Source organism: Vigna unguiculata, chromosome 7 (assembly GCF_004118075.2).
Source record: "Vigna unguiculata cultivar IT97K-499-35 chromosome 7, ASM411807v1, whole genome shotgun sequence".
In the NCBI taxonomy this organism is placed as follows: domain Eukaryota; kingdom Viridiplantae; phylum Streptophyta; class Magnoliopsida; order Fabales; family Fabaceae; genus Vigna; species Vigna unguiculata.
The window spans coordinates 35,611,800-35,637,037 of NC_040285.1; the positions used below are offsets into that span (position 1 = coordinate 35,611,800).

The following is a 25,238-nucleotide window of genomic DNA, read 5'->3' on the forward strand; positions in this document are numbered from 1 at the left end:
GTAAAAAATTTGACTTGCCGGATCTAATCCAATTCTGAACTAAACCGGATCCATTAAAAATCTGTTTTCTAAATTCTTCTTTCCACTTCTGAAACGTATCAGAACTGAATCCATCTCCTTCTCATTACCAATTACCAAGATCTGAAACTCAACACATTCCCCGATCCCACTTTAAATTGAATAAACCCTAAAGCTTCTTATCTCTTCTTTCTTTCTTATTGATCTCTTATTGATCCAAGGTAAATCTAATTGGTAATACGAATCGTAGTTTCTCCTTCCGTCCCTTTTTCTAGTTCTATTTTTTTTTTTTTGTTAGATTTTGTTTGAGCAGAACTTATGGTGGTTGTTGTGGCGCCGTGATTCCGAACACGCACGGTGGTGGTGCCACTGCTGCGCTTGTGGATGTGGTGGGGTTTGCTGGAGATTAAGATTGAGGTCAGGGCATTGGAAACTTTGTTGTTGTTACAAGGTATGTTTACTTCATTCACGGTTAGAGACTCTAATCTCAGGGGATTTTGCATTGTTCCTTAGTCTGTGTTCTGCAAGCTTTTTCATGAATTGTAAAAGTGTACTGTTGTTTTCTAAGACCAGGGATGAAACATTGACACTGCTATTCTCAACCAACAAAAAATAAAGGCTGAAAAGGAGACCCAAAATAGGAAAAAGTGCTCCTATTTGCTAGCGTTTCAGAGTTCTTTGGCTTCTATCTTTGGCACATTTCACTCAAGTGTGCTAACTAATTTTGTTACCGATAAGGAGGTCTTTTAGATATAATTTAGTGGCCGTTAGTAATAAAGTTGGAGCAGTTTAAGGTTATGGACAAGGCTGAATTGTCGCGGACCAGACCCCCAAAGAACCTAGTTCTATTGTTTTGCTTAATCTTGGAGGTATGGCAAATAGTAGTTGTGGAAGTTGAAGGTTTGTAGAGAGGAATGAATGAAGAAACTTAGATTGGTGGTTAGAGTGGTGTGGCTTGGTGGGTTTATATATTGGAGCACCTGCACCTTTATATGTTATGGTTTTTTAAACACTGCATATGATTATAGTGCTACAATGTTTTCATTAATCTTTAGAAAAATATTTCAAAGATATAGCTAATGAAACAAAAAAGTGATAAGAGAAAATAAGTTATTTCCATGTTTTCTAATCTGAGTAGTTTGATTGCAATCAATTACCCATCTCACAACTCATTGCTCCTCTGTTTATTTATTTTATATTTTATGTACCTCCCAGAAACATTGTAGCCGTGCTTGGAGATAAAATAGAACTCTAGTAGAACTCTTGCAATTAATGTGAATAGGAACATGTTTTGCAGAATCAGAAGAACCTACAGATTATGTGAATAGGAATATGACAAGGATAGGAAAATGTTATGTTATGCCAAATTATCTAAACTCATTTAGAAATATCCTCCTATTATAGTTCAAGATTTTTGAGTTTTGACATAATTATTAGGAGATTCGTTTATCTTTTTGGTAGCACTGATATTCAAGTTTTCGACTTCCTAAACCAAATTTAAAGTCTGGATTGCAATTTGTGGAGATGAGAAAAGTGCCAACTATCTTAAGAAGGCTATAATTAGTGAAGGCTTGATGGAGCTTAGTTTCAGCTTGCTCAATTACCTTCTAGCAGAAAAAAAAGAATATATTATTGGTATCTTGATAGATAATTGTATGCTTGATTTTCTAGACTTTTAGTTACAGGATACTTCTTATTGGATCTGGTTTTAAAACTTGATTTAAATATTTGGATATAGATTTAGAACTTGATCCAAATATTTGGATCTATATTTAAAAAGAAATCCAAACTAGTTTTACAGCAAAAGCAGATTTGGATCCATAATCTGCTCTGATTTTTTGGATTTAGATTGGATCTGGATTGGATCTTCAAAAATCCAATCCATGATCACCCTTAGGTCTTATCCACCATGTAATATATATTATGTTTATAGAAACCATTGTCAGAGGCTTATATAATTCCTCAAAATTAATTTTCAATGCCTGTTTATTTTTACTGTTTTTAATTAAGGTGGAACTTTTAATTAAAAAAACTGCTGCTGTTTGTTTTAGGATTTGACAATGTCAATGGCAAGCGAATCAAGTTGGGTGGGGAGGAAGCCAGTGAAACGCATTGGGGGAATGTCCGATGCTCTATCAATTGCTGCTGATCTTGGTTTCTCCGTGTCCACTCCCCCATCCCAGGTACCATATTGCTTTGCAAAATGTTAGCAAACACTCTAATAGTTTGAATTTATTGAAATCATAAAATTCTGTGGGTCTCTCTAATCTAATGAACCTTACTGATGCTTCTGTAGTTTTCAATAATTTTTAACCAGTAGAAGGGTGCATTGCTAGCACTTTTCTATTTTTTGTCCAATTCTCAATATTTGTTTGACAAATTGTGGCACATCATTCTTTTTCTTTCCAGGAAGGACTTCAGAGTTCATCCCCCACAACTGGGGAAAAGGGCGAGGACTTGATCAGGGTTTTGAGAGAACTAACTACTGTCCAAAGAAAAATAGCAGACTTGCAAGTTGAACTTCAAGGTCGAAAGGTTAGCCTTACACATTCTGGTTGTTTACATAGTAAAACCAATGGCTTCTTTTAATGTTTCATTCTAACTTATATATATGTATACTCATCTTGAGATTTGTAAAATTTGTAGGATGACAAAAATGTTGCACATTTGACTCATGTGAGTGAAATGGAAAAGAAGATCGAGACATTGGACAGGATTACTACTATACTCAAAGATGTTATTCAGAACAAGGTAATATAAGATTTGTCCCCTTCAGCTACCACTGCCTTAGTGTATCAGAATCATATTTTCTAGGTTTAGTCCATTATTCTTCACATTTATCAATTGAGAGGAGCAAGGGCATCAGTGACGAAATTCCATGAACTTCCCTGGAGAGGCTTACTTAGTAACATTTAGACAATAATAAGAGAATTTCTTCACAAGTCTCACTTTATGCTTTCTTATTCTCTTGTTCCCTTTCCTGATGAACAGTTAGAGTTAGGGCTTAAGTTATCTAGATATAATTAGACAACCTATTATATGCTCTCTGACATAATTTCATTATCAAAATTTGACAGGACCGCATTATAGCTCGCTTGCAGCAGCCATATTCCCTTGATTGCATTCCTGTTGAAGCAGAATATCAGGTTAAATTAATATTAAGCTAATGCACTATAAATCTGTACAAAGTTAATTTGATCAATGATTGACCATCCAACGGCATGCATAGGCATATGTCGTGTATGTCTGTTTTTTTAACCATTGTGCTAGTATACATTATCTTATTGTGTTTAATTTTTGAGTTTGCTAGATGAAGTCTAATGTGATAGTTTCACTACTTTTCTTAAATAAAGCTTGTTATAAAATGCAGCATTGTAGGAAAAACGTGATATAGTGACTTCATTTGAGGCTGTTAGATATGAAATAAAAGACTCTGGTATCCGTTATAAATTACTCATTGAGAGGCTATGTTGCTTCGCCATCCATTGTAATTGGAATATAGTTAATCTCTTTGCATGTGTCAATCCAATGTCGTTGTAATATTATACTACCTATGCAGTATGATGTACATAGGCTGAAATATTTATGTACCGTGCTTTATCAGCGACTGAGCTTACATGAGTGTGTTCAATTATTCTGGATATTTGCTCCGCTGAAGGAGACTTAAATTTATATCCGACTTCTGCTAATTTCGAATCATTACTGTCCAATGGTGCTACCATGGGATCAATTGATATGATTGATTCTTGGTTTGAATGTTTTTAGTTCTGTTCCTCACAAATATGACGAGTTTTGGTTTTATTTATTGTAAAAAAAAATGTTTGTTTTGGTTGTCCTCATAAATTTATCTTTTACAAAAAATATTATCATTTAATGACCTTGACATGCATCTAGATTCTAAACATGCCACATTAGCAACAACTTTGAGATTACACATGACGTGACATCAGTAAATTTATGGCACGTTATCAATAAATCACAGGGATCATTTTCAAGAATTTAAAAATTTATAAGCATGACAACCAAAAGAAAAACTATGGGGACTAAAACTAATTGTGATTAATTTTAGGGGCAAGGACAGATTAGTTCTAATTACCATCCTTACAACAAACTTTAGTTGAAGATTGATGTAAATGTTTAATTATTTTTAAGTGAAAATTTTAATCAATGTAAGAAAGTCATTGTAATTTTTTTCATATATTTCTCTTATTTGTGCAGAAACAATTCTCTGAACTACTGATGAAGGCAGCTAGTGATTATGGTGCTTTGACAGCTTCAGTGGCAGATTTTCAGTGGAGTCAGAATTTCAAAGAACCTCCTTCAGTGTGGGGGGTAGGCTTCTACATTCCTTTTCTTGTTATAAGCTAATCACGATTAGATGTTTGGGCATTCTGTTTCCATTTTGTCTTAATTCTTAAAACAATATGCATCCATATAAGTGTGACGTGAGTACATCAAGAATATTACTCAGTGAATAATTATAAGTCTATTTAAGTCGACTTTGACATACTAAAGTTCGAAGTCTATTTAAGTCCGATCAATTAGCCTGCTATACTATAAATGGAGGTTTGAAAAATGTACCATGATTCATTGACATGTGAAACATAAGCCTGTAGTATTTCTTATTTTGAGCATAACAAACCATTTTTCTGTTGCATGTTCGGAAGGTTATGTATTTTTATCAAATTTTGTGAGTATTTCCAAAAGCTAACATCGTGCGCACATCATGTGTAGTAATTTTGGCCATACTTTATTTTGTTTGCTGCTTGCATTTAAAATGAAATTACATTTTGCCTTTTTCCTAGGAAATGCTTCGACCCATTCCTGTAGCTTTGGCATCTTGCACTCGGTTCTTTGAAGCCATGTCTGCCACAAGAGAGTCATTTGCAACACTTCAAAAACTGAGAGTGGGCCATTTTGATTCCCCTCTACCTAGGACACCGGCGGGTGATCCTTCCCAAAGGGTACCGGGAGTTTCTGATTGTTTAACCCCACCTCCATGGAAAACTGAAGCAAATTATGACGACTTAGGAATCAGAAACCAAAGGAGGCAACACCTGGATCAGGTGGAAGATGCTAGGTAACTGAGATCCATCAGAATATTTGTACAAGCGCAAGGATCTTGTCTTTTTCTTCCCTCAGTGAAAGAAGAATGTTACGTAGATATCTAACATACTGTGTACGTATCTTGTGTGATATAATACTCAATTGCTTTTGCAAATCAATTACTCGTCATTGTTGTTTAAGAATTATATATTTTCCGGTCATGGGAAATTGTGTCACAACTAATGTGTGAAATTCTCTTATAAATTCAGTGCTTCATAGAAAAGTTAAATTCAGTTGAGTTTTTTGAGTTAATTATTACGTATGACATGTTTAAGTTCAAATACCATTTTGGAATGCAGTCTAACATGTAAACAAAAAATTACATAATTGAATTAAATAAAGTATATATATTTATTTTTTAAAATTTAAAAATCAAAGTGTACCAAAATTAAAATTTGGTGTCGACCAGATTATAAACATATTAAACCTATAAAAATATTAAATTGTAATGTCTTGCTTTATCCATGATTTAGCTTGGAATTTTAAACATGTAATGTAAAATTATGAGACGATACCAGATTATTATGATTTATGGTATCTTACAAAACTAAGATAAAACATAAAACACGGACTAAAAAAATTAAAATGGACAGCTAAAATAAAAATGGAATAATAATTTGCTAATTTTTCTGCACTCTAACCAATTCAGGCCTTAGGATGAGTTTTGTGGGCGAGAACTAGGGGTAAAAGGATGAATTGATAAGACTTTTCTGAGAAAAAAATAATAAAGTGGAAATGAATATTTATACTTTATTTTATTTCTTTTATATATTTTTTACCTTATAGCTCATTTTTCTCCTGTTTACCAAACTGAGCTTAATGTCTACTGTGCTACATTCTTCTCAATAAGAGTGTCATGGTGGTTGGTTGGAGCTGAAGTTTTTTTGTTTTTATTTCCTCTAGTTTTAAAGCATGGTCATATCTTGCATGTTGATGTCAAGTTCAAGGAGTAGATTGCTTTGCAATTGAAGTATATCAGTGTTTAGCAATACGCACTCGAATTGAAATATTTTAATGCCAACTCTCTAGCATTCCTACATTTCAATGTGGGATTTTCGATAACAATTGCCTTATACTTGTTCTTGTATTTCTTTTATGAAAATTTAAGCTTAAAAAAGCATTCAAAACATAGCAAAGGAGCTAAAATATAACTGATCGTAGTCGTAAACATACATCAAATATAGACTGATCTATCAAAATATACACCTTAAAAATTTTATTATTTTTGTGTGTACGAGTATTCCTAAATTGAACTTACAATAAAACCTTTTAACAGTGTAAACATTTTCTCTTTCATTTTTTGTTGAAAAGTTTTTAGGAGCGATTTTAATCTGTTTAAAAGAAAATAAACGATATATTTTGGAAAAATCTCATTAGACACGTTTGCGGTGTTGTGGAACCAAACATAGCATTATTATTGTTAATAAAAAATTCATTAATTATTATTTTTCTCACATTTCCCCCCTTCCCCGCTTCTGTTATACTTCCCACTTCTTATATTAAATTTATACATATGGCCCTCTCAAATTGAAAACGTAAAAATTAGTGTGGATTTTCACGTGATAAAAAACATCATAATTTTTTATCATTTAACTTTTTTTTTTATATATTTCTTATTTTTGTTTCAATTTCAATTTGATCGTATTATCACAAATATATTTAAACATGAATAAAAAAAAAAAAGCGAACGAAAACGGCAAATAAGAGAGAGAAATAGAAACGCGGGAACGCTAACCGTTTGCGTATGCTCAAAGAATATCTCCTTCTCGTTTCGCGCCTATATATGTTGATCCCCCTCACTTCTTCAGACCTCATTCATAATTCAAAAACTCTCTCACTGTTCTTCAGCCACATTTAAATTTTCTTTCCGGAGTCACGATGCTTGCGACACTCAAGTAAGTCACGTTACCTATTCTTATTTGTTCTCATCTCAGAATTTGAAGTCTACTTCACAGTTTGATCGGCGATGACTTTTCAGATCCGAAGAATCCAGCGGCCAGTTACAGCTCGTCGAACGAGAAGACATCGAAGACGATGAAGACCTCTTCGAAGCTATCGACAAATGTATCTTCGTTCTCTGAACTTTGGTTTCTCGTTCGATCTATATATATTTAACTTCTCTTCGCTCTTCATTTAACTGCTATTTATTTCTGTTTTCGTTTTTTTCCGCTCTTTGCTGAGAGTTTTTGTCAGATTCAATTTTCCTTAGAACAATGATCTAGTTTGAAGAACTCAATTCTGCACTCGTTTGATTAGTGGAAAACTCGTTTGTATTCGATTCACATCCATACGGTTCTACGCAGTGATTGCTCAAGGCATCAATGCCGGAGATGTGAAAAAACTTCAGGACGCAGGGATATATACCTGCAATGGCTTGATGATGCACACAAAGAAGGTTTAACTTAAAACACAACTCTAATTTAAATATCTAGGACGTGGAGGAACTCTGTACTTTATTGCTAACATAATTGTTATATTTTCGTAGAACTTGACTGGAATCAAAGGTCTATCTGAGGCCAAGGTCGATAAGATCTGCGAGGCTGCTGAGAAGATTGTGGTAAGATATCGTAGCGTATGATATCTAAGTTATTCCATAATACTATTTCAGCTCTCCATAATATGACCTTTCCCGCGATGCAGAATTTTGGATATATCACCGGAAGTGACGCACTGCTCAAAGTACGTTGTTTATTAATTTTGGAAGTTTTTTGAATTTTGGATTCCATTTAGATGCATGTCTGTGATCTTTTAAGAATTACAATAGCTTCCGTTAGGCTTAAATAATCGTAATTAGTTTTCTTTGAGTGTGCATTTATTCTTCCATTGTTACCACAGAGGAAGTCAGTGATTCGAATCACTACTGGAAGCCAAGCGCTTGATGAATTGCTAGGAGGTAGCCTTACACTGAATGAATCTCGTATTGTTTTTAGAAAATTTGATTCTCTAGCCGTCCTATATGTTTCCGTCTGAAATTTTCTCTCTAAATAGGTGGGATCGAAACATTAGCCATTACAGAAGCGTTTGGAGAATTCCGGTGAGAACACAGCTCATATCAAGTTTCTGATAGATTTTATACATTTTAGTTTGAGATCTTCATTCTAAGAATATTGTTTACTGTTTCAGATCGGGGAAAACACAGCTTGCTCACACTCTCTGTGTTTCCACTCAGGTTTTTATTCTATGCTGGATGTTTGGTCATTACATGTTGGGTGTTAATAGCTATAAACGAGTATTTGTGATTGAAAAGCTGTTCTGTCGTGTTTTCTTGTAACCTATGACATTGGGATTGCGACTATTTTTTTTTTTCCTTTTTCTGAATCACTTTATTCTATCTATTGTATGCATAGAACAAATATCGTAGCTTCTTAAATACTAATTTAGTATCAGTACGTGGTAGTCATATTTCTACGCACATTGAAATATTTGCCTATTGGTGTATACTACTGATCTTTCCCGACCCCTCCAGCTGCCAACTAATATGAGGGGAGGCAACGGAAAAGTTGCTTACATTGACACAGAAGGAACCTTGTATGTTTTCTTTCTTATTTAAACAACTACTTAAGAACTTAAATAGTGACCTCTCAATCGATAATTTGTGACTGTTTTTTCAACTGAATCCAAATTTTACTAATGTTTCCCATTCATCCACAAATAACTGCAGCCGACCTGACCGAATTGTTCCCATAGCTGAGAGATTTGGCATGGATCCTGGGGCTGTACTGGACAATGTAAGTATACTCGAAACCATATTCATAATTAGGATCTGAAGGGAAATAGTTTGCTGTTGACACCTAAACATATTCTGTTTGTAATTGCACAAGATTATATATGCTCGTGCCTACACTTACGAGCATCAGTACAATCTCCTCCTTGGGTTGGCTGCTAAAATGTCCGAGGAGCCATTCAGACTTCTGGTGAGGTCTTATTAACTTAGTAACAACGTTATCTTTGCAGTTTGCAACATCAAGAATCATGCATGGGATATGGACAGTTAACGAATTTGATTTGTGACAGATTGTGGATTCAGTGATTGCTCTGTTTCGGGTAGACTTTTCAGGAAGAGGAGAGCTTGCAGAGCGCCAGGTCTGTTATTTACATGCACTTACCCGTTCCCTAAGTCAACTTTTGCTCACTTGAACAATCGTTTTCAGCAAAGACTGGCACAGATGCTTTCTCGATTAATAAAGATAGCTGAGGAATTCAATGTTGCAGTTTATATGACAAACCAAGGTAAATTCTCCGTTTCTTGATATAATAGTTTGTCTTTTGGAGGAAGGGGATTAAGTTTTCTTCATTCCCAAGTTCCAATTGGTTGTTTTCAAGCTTGTAATTTATGACAAGAAATAGTATTAGCATTCGAGTTTTAGTTGGGGCTTTAATAAAGTGTATATTTATCTACACGTTATTCTCTGTTTGGTTGCAGTCATAGCTGATCCAGGAGGCGGGGTGTTCGTAACTGATCCAAAGAAACCAGCAGGAGGGCATGTGCTGGCGCATGCAGCCACAGTAAGGTTGATGTTTAGGAAAGGGAAAGGGGAACAACGGATTTGCAAAGTGTTTGACGCCCCAAACCTACCAGAGGCTGAAGCTATATCCTTTTTTTTTCTCCTCTAAAAATAATCTACTCGTTCAGTAATTACGAAATTAATCAAATCCACCCCAAATAGTTATATGAATCTATGATTGTTAAAAGCAAAGGGACCTTTATCATAATTGTAAATAACCAAGTCATATTAGCTGGATTTTTAAGATGGGGGCAAAAACATCATTGTAACCATTGAAAACGGTTGCAATGCTTTTGAGAATGAGGCTCTTCCATCCGCGTGTATTTTCTTGACAGGGTTACGTGTTCCAGATAACACCAGGGGGCATTGCAGACGCTAAGGACTAAAAAGTCGATTCTAACTCTGGGACGAATCACAAAAGCGACAACAGTGGCTGAATATTTCTATTAACCTTAATCTTCCATATATTTGCTCACAGCTTGTATGAAAAGTGCTGTTACTTAGTATATTTCAGTGGCGAGTTTCCCTTAGTTATAAACGTTCCCTTTATATAGCAAGTAGCAAAGATATTTTGAATTTTCAATATCTCACAAACATTAACATTCTCGCTGCAATTGAGTTCATAGCTATCCTGTTTTCATATTATTATATATTAATAGTCCAAGTATGGTAGCTAAAATTCGATATAAAAAAAGGTAGTAAATAATCATAATTTCTAGGATGAACCTGTCCACAAGTTGATATTATTACATGACCTGTGGCAAGAGAGTATGAGCTTAAATATTTGCTCCAAGCAAATTGTATAGCTTAATATGATAAGCCAAGCCTCGCTAGAGCCTCAAAGTTAAATTATGGGAACAGAACCAGAATTTTAAAATTCGGCCGAAATCGGCCATGATAAAAGCCTTAATTCAAACAGAACGGGGTGGCAATCATATATTATTTGACCAGTTAGCAGCACTCCCAACCCTTGGCATGCCAGTTGTTTCCTTCTTAGTCTCAGCATCCACCTTGAAATTGGCACCACACACCTGTCCTGAACTATCAACCCTCGGCACAGGCTTCACCTCATTAAGTGGATGCTCAAAACTGCTCAAACCTCCGGATGTTGTAAAGAAAAATCCTGAACGTGGGATGGGGATCATATATGTTACCATTGATATCCATGGAACAAACGTATTTGCAAAATAAACGATAACACAAAGGTAGTCCAGAAAGAAAAGAATCCTCTTAACTCACTTTCAAATTTTAATAAACCTTTAAAAGAGTGATACTACGGGTGATGTTCAACACTGGGTTCTTAGTTAGTTCAGATTGCCTTTTCAAAAGAAATCCTAATATTACCTTTGGGGAATGGTGCAAAGGAATTCCCACAGCTCTTAGTTACGATCTCTGCCTCATCTGAAAGAACAAGATTTCCATCGGCATCAGTTCCCCAAGCAAAGGGAACATTCCCATCAGCATCCTTTAAAAAACCAGGATATGTATCTCAAGTTAGAAAAGAAAAGCATTGGCAAATAGACAGGATGGAAATGAGCTGGATCGAGGATAACTCACCGCAGCAATGAATGCAGTGCTAGCACTACTGTCATACAGAATAAACGCAAATTTGCCCTGGAAATCTCTCACAACCTGAGCAGCAGGATAGGGACCACGATCTCTTAGAGTCCTGTATGCCTCAATGATAATGGTTACCTCAGTAGCCGTTTTATTCAATCCATATTGTTGCTTAAGATTCGCAACGTTCTCAAGGTGACCTTGAAACAAGCAGAAAATGTCATCCACAACAGCGAACAGCCTGGCAACGTAAGAAAATCACTATATTAATTCACTTTCAAAGTAATCTTTCACAACTTCATAGTATCCAGTTTCTTTCATAAAATGAGATGATAACAATTCAGGATTTTCAAAATTGTCATTTCAGCTTAACATTGAGCAGGAATGTTTAGGTAAGTATTGCTCTAAGGCTTAAGCTAAAGAACTACAACATTGTGACATGTGAACTTACTTTGATCTCATTAAAATCACTAAAGTAACATAACAAAAAGCAATAGAAAACAGTTAAGACTAAGGTGCACCAAAACTACCTTAAAATTACTTCTGCTGGTGGAAATTGGGAAGGGAAGACAAAAGGAAGGGCGAGTACTGAGAATACACAACTAATATTCTAACAAAATATATTTTAAGATATGTGAACAAGCTAAAAAGAGGTGCTATATCTTAACCAAATAACCATCAAGGAGAATCTAAAGGATTTTTATACACGGTGTTTACTACTTTATTCTTTTCTCTTGTATTTGGACTGAAGGCCATCAATAGAAGTTAGATAATCCCAGAACGGAAAAAAAAAATTGAAATACAGAATCACGCGCGTGCTAATAAACTAAGGAGATCAAATCAAATGTTCGGTCAAAGTAAGGTGTAGCCAGAACAATAATAATCAATAACGATCAAGATGATGAAAACAAACAAGAATAACTCCTGAAAAAAAAAAAAAAGAAGAATCCAACATTTTCCATTAACCAATAATCGAATTCTACAATAAAATGTCAAGCAATATAAAAGATTCAACTGCACACCGTTATCCTAAAAAGTGTGAGATTCAAACTCAGAAACATAAAAGAACATACAGGTTGAGTTTACAAACACATCGGCGAAAAATTCACTTCCAAGATCAAGAAACCTAACGGAAACCTAACGAGTTTACCAAAAAAAAAAAAATCAACTTTAATCTCCCTTCAGTTCAAACGTCTAAGCCGATGACCCGATAAGGAAAAAAAAAATTAATGAAACCAAAAGGGTAAAGGAAAACGAACATTAACAAACACACACTGAAATGAGTCCTTGTTTTGGATCCAAAATCAAGGGGAAATAAGACATCGAAAAAAGAAAAGAAAATGAGGGACCTTGGGAGGAGGGGGTTCTGTTTGTGAAGAGAATAGGCGAGGAGACCCGAAGTGCCAAGATTAACGGTGACGGAACCAGGATGAACGGAAGAGAAGTGCTGTGCCAGAAAGCCATCTTTTACGGCTGAAACGGAATTTGATTGAGGGCTCTGAAGACCCTCAGGGCTCTTTGCCACCGATTTGTCAAAAACCGCCAACATTTTTGATGGATGGTTGGTTTGGGTGTGAAGATGTGAAATAATAATACAACAGAACAAACGCAGTCAGCAGCAGAAATTGAAACCAGATCCTAAACAATGAGATGCGACGAGCTTAATATAAGCTTCTCTGCAATCCAACATCACTTCAGTTTTTACCCATTATGCCCCTTCTCTTTTTGGATAATTTTTAGCATTTTTCTATGGCCAATGCCCATCGTACACCACTCTGTTGCAAGTTCCAACGACCTTTCTTGGCGTTTAGCCGTTTACTTTTTGTCTTCCTTTTTTCTATGATTCTTTTGTGTTTTCTATTCTCGGAAATTCATTTTTGGAGAAAAAAACACTGCAATTCATGTTTAATTTTCTCTCTGCATATAATAAAACAAATACAAATTAGAATATGTAATGTAACCTAGATTATGTACTCAATTTCCCAATTGAAATATTTTACTTATAGTATGTCCAATAAATTGAAACAAGTCTCCCTGAGCAATTTTGGATGTTTAATTTAAAAAACAAAATTAATAAATTTGTTAGTCCAATATATATTATGGTTTTACAATGTTTATATGCAATTAATTGATAAATATAAAAATATACAATTCAAAAATAGATATAATTTATAAGAATAGTATTAAAAGAATTATGTGACAATTTTTAAAAAGAGAATTGTTTAGTAATTTTTAAATATAGAGAAATTATTTAATTACTTATCTTACTAAATAAACAAATAAATTTTTATTTTTAAAAATTAACTGTCTAATTAAAAGATGATAGAAAAGAAGTAAATGATGCGTAATGCGATAGACAACACGATAACATTATTATGAAAAAAAAATTAATATTGAGAGAGAAAAATATTCCTTTTATAAATATCAAAATAAAAACTTATGTATTTTATGATAAGCTAAGTCACAATTAATCAACAGGATATGAGATGATAACTAAACTTTTGAATTGCTTATTTATCATGAGATAGATTAAAAGGAAACTTTTTTGTATTATTTAAAAACTACAAGACAAGTAAACCGACATTTGAGCAGTAGCATGACAGAATTCCGTTTTATAATAGAGATGCATCAAAATCGAAGTCAATGTCCAAATGCAACTCATCTTTGACTAAATTTATCGTGTACCAACACTCCAATAATAAAACCCTTTCTTAATTAAAAATCATATAAAAACAAAGGGTATGCTTAGGTGTATCAGTAATATTTAAATAAAAACTTCAATTTATTATCCTTAATTAATGCGCATAACATAGCACCGAGTAACATTTGTGCACACTACCTGTTAAGTTTACGTTTTATTGTCCGACATGCTAGTATTGATTTCTACGCAATTGACGGTTCACACATCCCAAATACAAGTTTGAATAATCAAAAAATCATTGTGTCAGAAATATGCAAGGGGCACAATTAGGACTAGGAAACCAATAACGAATTTTTTACTTCAAAGTTTAGACCTTATGAAATAATAAAAAAGAGACTTATACAGGGACATTTTGGCTGAAAGCCTGAACCGATGAGTAACACTAAATTATGTACTATGATGCAGTTGGTTCGTCTGATATGGGGGATCATTCATATGTACAAAGAAAGATAAGGAAAACGATGAAGTATATTTAACAACAGATTCTCAGATAACCATCTTCGGTTCCAATGAGAAACAATCGAGAGAATGGAAGTATACTAATACTTGATAACGCTGACAAGCTTCTCTGACCGTTATCAGAAACGTAGAGTCTCTGGGGGATAATGTGGTGCTGCCCATCCTGTGTCATGGAATCATATAATCAGGAAATAAATTTCAAAATCTGAGCACAAAACTAGATCTATGTTGTTATCGGGCTTTCCTTCATGATGAGCACCAAAAGAAATTAACATTAAGCTAGGGGAGAAACCTCAAATGAATCAAATAGATGGAAAGCAAACATCAAAGAATTCAGGGCAATATGGCTGAGCAACTCAAGCCGCGGAATATAGACACTGTTAGGCTGAAGGACACAACATATCAAGCATATGAATTGCACTCTCTTAAATCTGTGAAGAAGAGATGAGTGGCTGGAAGTTGGGTTTTAAGCAAATGTAAAGCATATTCATATTTTATCAAGAAGCTGAAACCTATGAATCAGCGAGAAGGATCACACATCAAGCAACAAGATGCAACTAAAGCAACAATGAACCATGATTTTAATATCTAAATTAAATGCTAGACAACGATATTAGAAGATCCTTCTTAATTCCTATTCCTGTCATGTTGAGGGTCCTTAAAATAGAAGCTTACTGTTTCATTGGCAGATTTAGACAAGGAGAGAAGCCCAATCCTACTCCGGGAAATTGAAATAACATCATGGCCCCAAATGGAGAAGCTGGATATACCATCTGAATGACCTCTGAAAATAACGGGCTGCAACGGCAAATTCCTGCAAGGGTAGTACAAATGAGCTTCAAGATATATCCTTCTGGAAATGAGGAAGAAAGCTGATCACTTTCATTTACGTTCTTGAGGTAATACATCTTCAAATAAAAACATGCAATATATGAAGCACAGTCTGCACAGACTCATATTATGAACGTGAAACAACCGACCCATGATGAAAGTACAACACTCCAATACGGACATACAATGAAGAAAGAAACAGAAGAGTAGAGGCCCAGTTAGTTTTTTTTTTTTTTTTTGGCTAATCTTGAATGTTGATGAATTCTTTAATTCCTATGCGAAACTATATGCACCAGGTCACCTGCACCTTAAAAAAATATTCTTACCATTATTACCAAATAGTTTGTTAACTACAATCAGCAATATATGCAATAAGGGGTAATAATCATTCAAACCTCAATCAACCACTTTCATGTGTCCAAATGCACAAAATTTAATCTCTCAATTTAAGAGACAGTTCTAAATGGTCATAAACTCCTAACGAATTTGAAGTTCAGTAGAGTGATAGCTCATACATTCTTAAGTCCCAGACTCGTAAAGTTCTGTCCAGAGAGCTGGAAATGAGCAGATGTTCCTCAGGTGCTGCCAACTGTAGACAAAGACATGGATGAAGCTGTGTGTAAAATCAAATTACGTAAACCTAATATTTTCAACAGAATACCTTTGTCACATATCCATCGTGAGCTCGCCAAGAGGTAATGACATTTCCACTCTTAGCATCAAATAATTTACAGTGACCAGAACTTAGCCCAGCTGCAATAAAAGACGGCAAAGAGGAAATTCCACCCGCTTGCATTTTGTCAGAGCCAGTAGAACAGATGGCAGAAATAAGTGAAGGAAAAGTAGATTCAGTAGATTCGCCTCTCCAGATATGAAGCTTTTGGCCTCGAGAAACATCAATGAACCTGTACAAGATTCAAAAGTCGGTAGGCATCAACATATTTTTTTAAATATCTTATTAAAATGACATTCATTATGAAGAGTTAATTTTACCTCAGAGAACCATTTCCAGTGCCAACTACAAGAGTTTCAGTGGAGTATAATTGATGCATACAAGTATAAAGACTTGAATCGAAAGCACTAGACAATATTCCATTTGATAGTGTATTCAAATTTAGCACATTTGCCTGGTCACTGTTAATCTTTGATGCAGAGGATGGATGGCTTGTAGGATGGCTAGATTCTGTTTGCGACTCAGCAAATACTAATATTTGCTTCCCTGTTTGGCTGTTCCAAATGTGAATTGTTCCATCACAAGATGCCACTCTTCCACTTGATGATAAGATGCAAATATCATTCACAACCTGAAATTGGAGAAGTAATGAGTAGTTCATAGATCAACTAAGCTAATTAACTGTATTTTATTGGACTAGTTCCTCATATATTAAGTCACATTGTAATCTGTTTTGTTTTAAATAGTCATCCATCGTGCTCCACTTTGTACTATGCAATTTGGATATTGATAATTTGAAACCAGAGTTGATACATGAGACAGTACCGTTCAGTTCTCTGCTGTAGAAATACACAAACACACACACACTACAGGGATCTATTCCATGCAGCAGTTTTCCATGGTTGAAGAATGCCATTTTCAGCAAAGAATAACAAAACAAACCTCCTCATGGCCATGATAGCCGGACAAACAATTAGTTCGGCTCAATTCCCATTTCTGAACAGTTCCCTTGTATCCTTGACCAATTCCAGCAGTAAAAACAGTGCATTCATCTTGGTTAACAGCCAGAGACCTTAGTGCTCCATGATGTGCACGTATAGAGTGTATAACAGATGCTCTGATCTTCCATGGAAGATCATCTTTCTGAATCCCCACCCTCCCAAGAAATTCAGGCCCATCCCAGACGGTGGCTGGACTAGGGAACCAAAACCAGGGTTCTTGGTTCGTTTGGTATGACATTCCTTCATGCACTACTACTGGAGTTTGATGAACTTTAAATGGTCGTCTTTGAGGAATCAAATTTTTGGCACTTCTACTTCCTTGGGATTGTGGAATTGACCATCCAACTCCATTAAGCAACAGCTTTGCAGGATTGTATTCAGATGTAAATCCTTGGGATATTACAGGTCTTCTAGCAAGAATAATTTCTGAACCATTTTTTGATGATTCTCCTGCATATTCCCACTGAATCACAACAGGTTTAGAAATAAGCAAACAAGAAATTTTCACACCAATAAAACCATGTAATTTTTCCATTCATATAGGGGAAAAGAATAGAAAAATGTACAGCATCATACCTTCCAATTATGATGACGTAGAAGATACTGTTCAAGAATCAACCAAGTAGCACAGCATTGACGAAGTTTCTCTATCCCAAGAAGAGATGCAAAGGAAGGATAGAGTACCAACCTGCATATGACCAAGAAGAAATAAACAAGGCCATTTGAAGTGGCTTGTCATAAAATAAAATAAACTAGAAAGTGACTCTAGGAGGACAAGATACAACCTATTTACAGTAGGGAATCAATGCAATTTGATGACAAACTTGATTTAATGATCCAATTGCATTTTCCCATAATAGTACAAAAGCACGTTTAAACCTGATTCAGTAACGATTTGCAATGCCCAACATCATGTCCAAATTAACTCCCATGGATTCAGTAGAATGTGCAGAGCATGGGACATTTTTGGATTGAAAGAAAAGACTATAAGCTAATGTCTCCTAGAAATGATGATTTAAAGGAAATAATTTATCTTTCAAATCTATAGTCAAGTGCTTTGCTTATGTGTCTCAAATTATGATAGTTAACTCCGAATACTGATGATTGGTGGGACACTACAAGATGCAATATTTTAAATCAGGTAGAAATTTGCATAACTTTTGCAAATCAGGAAACTGCAACCGGGTTGAAAAACTAGATTAGTAAGGATCTTTAGGAATGCAATCATGGAATTTATTATTATACATTTATTTAGTTAAGCATATTACATGATGCACTTAATTTTTATTTTGTGTTAGAAATATGGATTTGCCTTATTAGAATCGGAAGAAAGATATGAAGCCAAAGGTGAAAAATGGAATTGTTGTCTTCCGATACTATGCTCTGAATCTTATCAAAGCAATAGAGCTTGTTTTACAAGCTTTTACAGCTGTAAACAATCATATGAATAATAACGTGAAGCTGAAGATACAGAACTAAAACAATATTAGAAACAAAAACATCCCCACACAGTTAACGATGAGGATTGCCTAGCCAAAGATATTGGTTCTATCAAAGTGATCCGGCATTACTTGTGGGGGAAATTTCCAAATCACATATTGTCATATCACCTTAAATTATTAAGAGGTTTAGCACAGTATTTTTAGAATTGACATAAACCACTAATATGACTCAATTTATTCACTCTATTTAGTCTTGCATGATTCCTTCTCCGTCACTTTTCTTATTTACTATTTCCACTTCTCTACCAAGAGTTCTTATAATTTTGCACTGAATAGCAGGAGAGTAATTTGCCCCAGTATAACACCTAGCCTAGAAAGCATAACTGAAACTCACACTAGATCCACACGACTTTCAATATGCAAGTCCCCTCCAAATTTTATTTTGCTAGCCTTCAAGTTTTTGCCAAGAGTAGTTGAACCTTTAGAAACTTCCTGGGAGAAAGCCAGCTCATCAAATAGTTCTTTAAGTTTTGGAACAATATGCAATGCTGTCAAATCTGCTCCAATCCGTTGACAAATTCCAAAAAGAGTAGAGGCAGCAATCTGAAAAGGGGGAAGGCAACTAGCATTATTTAACAATTTAAGTGATTATCAATAGAATGAGATGCATTATGATGATGAAAAGGAGCAAACATCACCACACTAGCAGGGTACAGGTCAAATAAAGGGCCGGAGCAATCAATCTAAAGAGTTTGAACTACAACTTTGGGGAATTGTGAAAAAACAGTTTAGAAGGAGTGTCAAATTTTGTTTTAAGCACAATGGTAAGTTTAATGGCCATGAACTAATGCACAAAATCATTGACGATCGTAACATTTTATTTTTGTCATTCCAATTAAAACAAGTCATAAAAAGATCCTGATGTTTTCACTTATAACTGTCTCATTACCCAGTGACTTGTGACTAAAATGTTAGAGTCCCTGGCAAGGGTTTAAGCTAAGATGCCAATTAGAGCCAACAGAATCAAGGAATGAGTGATGGATCCAAAACAAACCAATGGATAATTTGAAGAACCTGAAGCACTGCAATGTCCATATGTTTCTGCATAAGAACCCCTATGTGTATGCAACTTAGATCCTGTGTATTATTCAGTAAATTGAACAATAAGCTGTTACACAGTATTTATTGGCAATTAAAGCATTTTGAAACCCAAAAAGAATAAGAACCATACTTCAAGAAGCTGCTTTACAATGACCTCTTCTGTCAGGAAAGCTACAAGGCCATCTAAAGTCATCATGCAATCAATAAGTGCCAAAGCAGTCCAACTCTGGACAGGATCAGGCTTATTCATGCATGAAACATCAATGAAGGAACGAACAACATTTTTGAGTAAAGGTACCATCTGTTTGACAATAAACAATTCCCCAAAAATGCCACCTGAGAAGTCAAAAAATTGAAGGCAATTATAAATTGAAGGTCCAAGTGAAGGAAAGATGGAAAAATACAAAAGTCAATAAACTAAGAATACCAATTCTGACCAGCACATCAATGCCATCCGCACATAGTCCTTTCCCAAAGCAATGTACAAGAGGCAAGATAGTCTGATTCAAGAATGAGAAAAACAATAATGATTACACATAAATAGGATTGAAAAATGTGGATGAAGGAAAACATAGTATGGAAGGTTGTTGCAAAACCAAAAAACCTGATGGATGGTAATAGGTACTCCAAGCTCCTCGCTAGAACTGATTAGAAGCACTGAAGCAGAGGCAGCTGAACTTTTATCTGGAGAATTGTACAAGTTTGACAAGACCAATGGATGAATAGTTTCCAGGTATGCTTGTTTACCAACTTGATTCCATATTTCCCTCACAAATGAATCTTGTAGAAGAGCAACCTTTAAACGTAAATAACCTGTCGTCTGTAAAAAGATGTCTTCTAAGATTTCTTTTTCTTTTTAGAAAAAGAAAAAAGGAAAGAAAACAAAAATATTTCTAAAATCCGCAGACTAAACAAAATCAAGTGAGCCACTTGCCTGTAAAATTTTCTGTATTGTTGGCAGGATTAATGTTTTCACTGCTTGCACAGTTAAGCATTTCATGAATTCCTTCAGAAGCATATATGCCCATTCAGCTTCAACATCACTCACAGCATTCACTATAAGCGGTAAGGAATAAGTGGTGCACATTTCAGTTGCGAAAGCACCCATTTCCCTGAGGGCTCCATGCTTTGCAAGATTTGCAGCATAACGAAGACGAGTTTCGTCTTTAGCTACAAGCTGAAGTGGAGCAAGAAACAAGTAGGAGGACTTGACACTCTTTGGAAAATAAGGTGATTCCAGAAGAAATTTGGTAGATGGCCGCCTATGTAGAAAAAATCAATACTTAAATAACATGATAGACGAAAAAAAAACCACAAAAATTCAGTTGTATGTGTGCAAACACAATGATACCTCGTCCAATCCTTTTGGATGCATGCTTCAACAAGCAATCTAATATTAGGAGGTAGATCCTGCAGAAATCCTGGAAAGGTTCCATCTTCCAAGTATATCGACAATGAGACTGGATCAAAGAGTGGCCTGGAAAGATGAATTTCAGCCAAGAGACAACCAATAGAAAATATGTCCCCAGCAACATCTTCAGAGCAAAGTCTTGAAGAAGATAATTTCTGCTTCCAGAGTAGCAAGTCTGGATACCCTAAGGAGCCTTCATCTTCTTCTTTCATATGTTGAAGAAAAGAAATTAGATTCATTTTATAAGGTACCTGGTAATTTCTGTCAATCATAGATAGTTTGCTTATATTTTCACTAAATGTCTTCGTTGATGGATCTCCCAGAGATGAGATGTTCTGCCCCGTCATTTGATTTGAGGGATAATGGTAACAGGCATTCAAATGCCTAGCATGTTCAGAAAATTTAGATGCTTGCTCTAGTTCTTGTAGATAAGCAGTTCCAGCTAGAAGAGATGTCTCTTGGTGCATTTCATATGCCTGACTCCAAACTTTGGCATATTTATTGGAACCATGACGTTTTGTTTTGGTAGTGGCATGACGTATGGGGTGTGGTTGTGTAAAGAGCTGACGACGTCCTGTTGATCTTGGCATTAAGGGTTCTGATAGAGGAAGCATTACATTCTTAGCAGCGATAGCTTCCTGGCCAGACATTTTGTAACCAAAGGTTATATCTATCCAATGATGGAGTTGAAATGACACCCTATCACTTTCTAATGCATCAAAATGTAATTTAATGAAATCCTCAGGACTCTCTGCCCAGGAGGGTACAGCCAAATCAGTCATACCATCATGTATTGATTTAAAAATTTGAGCATCACAGTAAAACTCTGGAATGCATTCATCGGGAGTCCATTGATAGAGCCTCTGCATTGTGGAAGGATACTCATTAGGTTCATACACAGAACGAACAGCCATTCTCAGAACACTCAAAGGCAGTCTTCTTGCTTTATAACTGCAGACAGCCAATTCAGACAGACATTCATCTGAAACATGATGAGGGATTTCAGATGTTGAATATGTGAAATCCAATTGTTCATCACCTTTTGCCAAGCGCCATTTACTCTTGCTCAAGTCTCTCCACCCTACATCACAATTATCATCAGGTTTTGAGCTAAAATCAATTACCCAAGGCATTACTGGATGAAATGTATGGTCGCCCCACCTTCTTCCTGCTAATCTGTTTAAGATGAGTAAATATTCAAAATTACTTATTTCTCCTCTCCACCACTGCTGAAAGCAAGCATTCCAATCTATTGTTGGAGAAAGCTTTAGATCAGCATAAAGGCCATAAGAATGACAACCAACATTACAACAACCAATTCTTGCTGGTTCAGAATTAACGCTTTCAGTCTCCTGCGAAGTTAAATTAGATTCCAATACGGGCTCACTCCATAATCTCAGCCAACACCATAACGAATCAGTCAACATGATATTGGATGGGCATATATTACCATGAGAAACCCCTAAACCATGTACGTACGATAAGGCTGAGAGTAGTTGATATATAAGAAATCTTCTATTCCAATCAGATTTTAAGGCATTGGGGTTAAAATGAAGAATACTTTCCAAGTTGTATGGAGTCTTTGGAAGCACCACATTAACATGATCGGATGTTTTAAAAATCGCAAGGACTGGAGCTATGTTAGGATGCCTCAAAGATCCTGGAAAAGCATCCTCTTCAAATGATGGCAACCCAATTAAACCCAGGAAATTTATACTGTCCCGTCCAGATCCTTTTTCTTCAACGAAGAGATCAAGTGAATTTAAGACATGGTCTTCGATCAACCCAGACAAGAAATCAGAGGACACCTTTTGAAACGTAGAATTGGAAGAGATTCCCACATGAGCAATCGGCAAGAGTGAGGTGATTGTCCTCAAGCAAGAAAACCTTCCAGAATGGCTACAATTTGTGTTTCCTGAAAAAGCTTTCCCAGAGTCACAATCATCTGATGAAGTAATTCTACCCTTGATAACATTATTTTTACTTCCACCAATATCAGGATCACCACTCCTAGTAGTAATTTCACCACTGTCCAAACTATATTCATTTCTGCATAAAGAACAAGAGTTTATCACTCCCAATTTCTACCATCCAACCAAAGACTAAAACAACAATACATTTTCTTTTCCAGATTTTGATTAAAAGAATGCAACAAAAGCACAAACAGACCATGTCAAAACATGTCACAGAGAATCATCATTAAAATTAAAAAAGAAAAGTAATCAGCCCCGAAAATGCAGAACACAAATCTTACACATAATTGATAAAACAATTCTTATCACGACTCGGCATGTATTGCAATATGAACTGACCGCCCGAAGCTTCGCCATCAGTTGTACCAGAAATCTATTTTTCCAAAAAGAAGAAAAGGAAATTAAAATGGAATATATTAAGTTAAAAAAAAAAAATTGATCCAGAAATTGAATGAGAGAGAGATAGACATTGACGATAGCTGAGGATCCGAAAGGAAAAGCGGAATTGGAGATGGCATAATTGAAGAAGACTTCCTCCGAGAAATCCGACTTTATTCGAAGTTGGAGGCACTCGAAGCATTCGCTCTCTTCCTCCATCGATTCGCTCTACTGAGTCAACTCACCCATCTCTCGTGCCCTCTCTCTGATTCACTGCGTGCTTCTCCCACCGTCGACGCTCTCTTCTCCGGTGTTAAATATGAAGGTCAATTCAGTCATTTCATACCACAAGTAAATATAACTAGTAAACTCCCAATCCAACTTAATCATTTTAATTAACTAAGACTGTAAGAATATTTACACTACTAGTAAATAACCATTAAATCCATCCATTTTTTTTTTCACAAAGATTAACTTAATACCAAGAAATTCCACCTCAAGTATTGTAAATAGTTTGATTTGTTACACTTTTTGAAATTCTTTCATTTTAAATTATATTTATTTAAATATTTTATTTAAATAAATAATTCAAATTTGTTATATTTTAATTTTATTATTCTGATAGAGTATTTCATTTATCATTAAATAGAAAATTTTCTATCAAATAATATAAGGTCCTAGAAAATGGCGTTTTAAAAGTGATAGTGGTTTAAAAATAGTGAGACTCGATTATTTTAATATTAAAAGATTTTAGTATAAATAGAATTGTTATAAACGAGTTTCATTATTTTAAAACACACCATCTCTCTAGAAACCACTTTTCTAGAGTTCTCTGACTTCTCTCTAGAGGTTCTGTCTCTCTGGTCGTCTGATTGAAGAACCGAGACCGTAGGATTGATCCTCTCGGCGAGTTCTTCAAATTGGACCGATCAGTTTCTCCGTTCGCGTAAGTTGAGTTTTCGCTCTTTATTTTAGTCTTTTTCTGTTTTATGTTGCATGCAGGCCCTCTTCCGCTTGCATGCGACGTTTTAATCATCAGTATGAGTCTCTGCTGATCAGTGATTATAACGGTATGTCCTGATCGTTCTTATGATGTTTCTATGTGTAGATAGAGCATCCTGTGGAGTTAGAGGTGTTGACGTTTTTAAGGCGTTGACGTTTATAAAGTTGTCTAAACAGGATAACAGGTAAGGGAAACTAACTGTTTTACTTGAATTTCATCTAGAAATCATTCTAATGACTTTGAATTGCATGATTGATTATTGTATGAGTGCTTGAATTGTGTAATTGAGTGTATGCTAAGATTGTGCTAGATTTCTTTACTATTGCATGTGAGAACAGATTGGGAATCTGGTACTTTCGCCTAAGCGAGCAGCTCTCGCCTGAGCGAAAACACCAGAAACTCATCCCTTGTTTCTGCGCGAGATCTCGCTTGAGCGAGAGTCACTCTCGTCTCAGCGAGACAACTTAGCCTGAGCGAGAATTCGCCCAGAGTTTGGGTTGTTCTCTGTTTTGAGCCTCGCTCAGGCGAGAATGACTCGCCTAAGCGAGAGAGCCTTTTTGCCTAGGCGAGACCTTCTAGCTTGGGCGAGAAACCTTGCAGTTGAGTGTCATTTCTTTGTTTCTAATGGATGAAGCTATGTTTGAATGTTAAAATATGAACTTAGTTATGATATGCATGAATTGTTATGACTGGTAATATGTGCGGTGAAATTGCATGAAGTTGGAATATGAGAAGAAGTGGTTGAACTAGGATTTCAAGGGAAATTCTAAGAGGAATGTTTTAGTGTATGTAAGGACATAAGGACTCAGTTTTGGTTGGTATCCTGACGCTCCTAGTAACCATTAAGACTCATGTAGAGTATGATGGATTACGTCGGGGGGGAGTAGCAGGAGGTCCTGGTCTATGGACCCGATCCGCCATAGAGGTGATGGGACTTACCCTGGGAGTGGTTGGGTGATAACCCCTTGTGTCCAAACTCTGCAGAGTTTGGGAACCATCGCAGGTGCAAGCCACTAAGAGATCCGATGTCGCTTACATATTCCGGATATTGAGTCTAGAGTCATGTAAATGTGCTGTGG

The 25,238-nt window shown here is 35.6% G+C and overlaps 4 protein-coding genes across 6 annotated transcripts; 2 read left to right on the plus strand and 2 right to left on the minus strand.

Moving 5' to 3' along the window:
• The first annotated feature begins 13 nt into the window (after positions 1 to 13).
• On the plus strand, positions 14 to 5,362 carry LOC114192226 (AUGMIN subunit 2-like). 2 transcript variants are annotated; one of them, XM_028081870.1, is made up of 8 exons: positions 14 to 239; positions 317 to 469; positions 2,070 to 2,201; positions 2,428 to 2,553; positions 2,665 to 2,769; positions 3,096 to 3,164; positions 4,237 to 4,350; positions 4,824 to 5,362. In XM_028081870.1, the coding sequence occupies exons 3-8, from the start codon at positions 2,079 to 2,081 to the stop codon at positions 5,100 to 5,102; spliced, it is 816 nt and encodes a 271-aa protein (XP_027937671.1). In that variant the 5' UTR covers positions 14 to 239; positions 317 to 469; positions 2,070 to 2,078; the 3' UTR covers positions 5,103 to 5,362. The 2 variants fall into 2 exon arrangements, with proteins under 2 accessions (XP_027937671.1, XP_027937672.1); XM_028081871.1 differs by having other exon boundaries at positions 14 to 469.
• A 1,565-nt stretch (positions 5,363 to 6,927) lies between these two features.
• LOC114192598 (meiotic recombination protein DMC1 homolog) lies at positions 6,928 to 10,224 on the plus strand. Its single transcript, XM_028082375.1, has 14 exons — positions 6,928 to 7,019; positions 7,103 to 7,188; positions 7,428 to 7,519; positions 7,610 to 7,681; positions 7,765 to 7,803; positions 7,960 to 8,017; positions 8,113 to 8,158; positions 8,248 to 8,293; positions 8,591 to 8,652; positions 8,786 to 8,852; positions 8,946 to 9,038; positions 9,139 to 9,207; positions 9,276 to 9,354; positions 9,548 to 10,224. The coding sequence occupies exons 1-14, from the start codon at positions 7,003 to 7,005 to the stop codon at positions 9,736 to 9,738; spliced, it is 1,017 nt and encodes a 338-aa protein (XP_027938176.1). The 5' UTR covers positions 6,928 to 7,002; the 3' UTR covers positions 9,739 to 10,224.
• Positions 10,225 to 10,308: 84 nt separating this feature from the next.
• LOC114192599 (stem-specific protein TSJT1) lies at positions 10,309 to 12,882 on the minus strand. The gene is made up of 4 exons (XM_028082376.1): positions 12,536 to 12,882; positions 11,187 to 11,427; positions 10,974 to 11,094; positions 10,309 to 10,752 (listed from the first exon to the last, which is right to left on the minus strand). Exons 1-4 carry the CDS (start codon positions 12,733 to 12,735, stop codon positions 10,562 to 10,564), a joined length of 753 nt encoding a protein of 250 aa, XP_027938177.1. The 5' UTR covers positions 12,736 to 12,882; the 3' UTR covers positions 10,309 to 10,561.
• A 1,271-nt stretch (positions 12,883 to 14,153) lies between these two features.
• Positions 14,154 to 23,480, minus strand: LOC114190321 (protein GFS12). Of its 2 annotated transcripts, XM_028079154.1 has the most exons (16): positions 23,247 to 23,472; positions 23,060 to 23,151; positions 20,746 to 22,854; positions 20,329 to 20,656; positions 19,999 to 20,214; positions 19,822 to 19,894; positions 19,525 to 19,730; positions 19,368 to 19,430; positions 18,688 to 18,896; positions 17,428 to 17,539; positions 16,793 to 17,314; positions 16,171 to 16,481; positions 15,839 to 16,082; positions 15,693 to 15,766; positions 15,022 to 15,160; positions 14,154 to 14,509 (listed from the first exon to the last, which is right to left on the minus strand). In XM_028079154.1, the coding sequence occupies exons 1-16, from the start codon at positions 23,373 to 23,375 to the stop codon at positions 14,360 to 14,362; spliced, it is 4,977 nt and encodes a 1,658-aa protein (XP_027934955.1). In that variant the 5' UTR covers positions 23,376 to 23,472; the 3' UTR covers positions 14,154 to 14,359. The 2 variants fall into 2 exon arrangements, 1 of the variants encoding a protein (XP_027934955.1); XR_003605787.1 differs by lacking the exons at positions 14,154 to 14,509; positions 15,022 to 15,160; positions 15,693 to 15,766; positions 15,839 to 16,082 and having other exon boundaries at positions 16,218 to 16,481; positions 16,676 to 17,314; positions 23,247 to 23,480.
• Positions 23,481 to 25,238: the final 1,758 nt, after the last annotated feature.